This window comes from Trichechus manatus, unplaced genomic scaffold, assembly GCF_000243295.1.
Source record: "Trichechus manatus latirostris isolate Lorelei unplaced genomic scaffold, TriManLat1.0 scaffold00313, whole genome shotgun sequence".
Lineage (NCBI taxonomy): Eukaryota > Metazoa > Chordata > Mammalia > Sirenia > Trichechidae > Trichechus > Trichechus manatus.
The window spans coordinates 652,570-653,943 of record NW_004444249.1 but is presented as its reverse complement, the minus strand read 5'-3'; the positions used below and the strand labels follow the sequence as shown (position 1 = coordinate 653,943).

The 1,374-nt window shown below is 37.3% G+C and overlaps 1 protein-coding gene across 1 annotated transcript in view; it reads left to right on the top strand.

Moving 5' to 3' along the window:
* The window catches only part of ABCC9 (ATP binding cassette subfamily C member 9), a 142,112-nt gene that overhangs the window by 101,683 nt on the left and 39,055 nt on the right, over positions 1-1,374 (top strand). Inside the window, 1 exon segment of the mRNA XM_023725460.1 lies at positions 1,145-1,237. Within this exon segment, the coding sequence (XP_023581228.1) occupies positions 1,145-1,237 (93 nt within the window).

Below are 1,374 nucleotides of genomic sequence, written 5' to 3'. Positions count from 1 at the left end.
ACAGAAAAGAAAAAAGAGAAATGTTTGGAAATATATGGTGTAACTCTTAGTTTATCTTCTAGGAATACTAACTTATATAACTTCAAGAAAACTGTTATGAGTGTGCATCTTTTTGAAAAGGGTCAGATTCAGGCATTTGTGCACCAAACATTCATTGAACACTTTACTTATTTTATATATAGTTCCTTAGATGAACTGTGACTGGAAGTTTCACAAAGGCAGGGATTCAAACTCATTGTGGCCAAAACCAAACTCATTATCTTCTCTTTTCACAGCTCTTCAGTCTCCTTAGTCAACAGAACTGTCATTTTTCACATTAGCTAAGCTCAAAACACTCTTCTCTCTTACTTGCCCTTCTACATACATACTGTTATAATTACTATTATGATTATTACAGCCTGGAAAGCTACTACTTCTAATAGTCTATCTCACAATACACCCGCCCCCCATTTTAACTCCCACCAGTGTCACACTAATTCAGAATGTTAAAAAAATCTCTTTTATAGACTATCCTAACTGGTCTTCCTCACTCACCTATCCTTTTTTATCCTTTATACTGTCCCCCAAGTTATGTTGCTGAAGCATAACTTATCATTTTGCTTCTAATTTTCAGTGATTTTTTTAGCCCATTCAGGACCCTCTACCATCTAGTCACACCCATTCTTTAAATAGCCTTTTCCCACGATGACACCTCCAAAGGATTTTAGGCACCAGTCTGATTGAACTTGCCAGGACCTTTCAAACATCTGTGCTTGCTACTGTTGTTCCCTTAGCGGGAATGCACTTCTTCTTGTCTGTTTGGCTGAAGCCCTCCTCATACTTTAGGCTTGGCCTAAATTTCACCTGCTCAAAGAAAATACCACCCATTGCCTAGGTATGATTTAACTGCTCATTCTTCTTGTCCCCATAGCAGTTTTCTGTGGCTGTTATACAAAGCTGTATTGTTGTACAACACATATAATATTCAGCCTAGATCCGTATTCATTATGTACCCATCTTTCCTTTCCTCTTTAAGTTGTGAGCTATTGAAGTTTTTGTTGAGTGGTGGGAGAAAATAGTTACAATGACAAATAACTTAAAATGAACACTTGGGCTTGATCCTGAATGCACATGAAGCTTATCTTTGCATTTCTGTCTGTCCTAGGGATCTCCAGGAACTTGATGATAGTACCCAGCTCCCTCTGCTTTGCCACTTCTCAGAAACAGCTGAAGGACTCACCACTATTCGGGCATTTAGGTCAGTAAACATGTTTTTATATTGATGATCAGGTATTTACATCATCAACAAATAATTATCTACAAATAATTGATAATTGCTACTATTTTTGAGTTTTTTTGGTGGCCACAGTGTACTAAACCAGGAATAAGGATGAT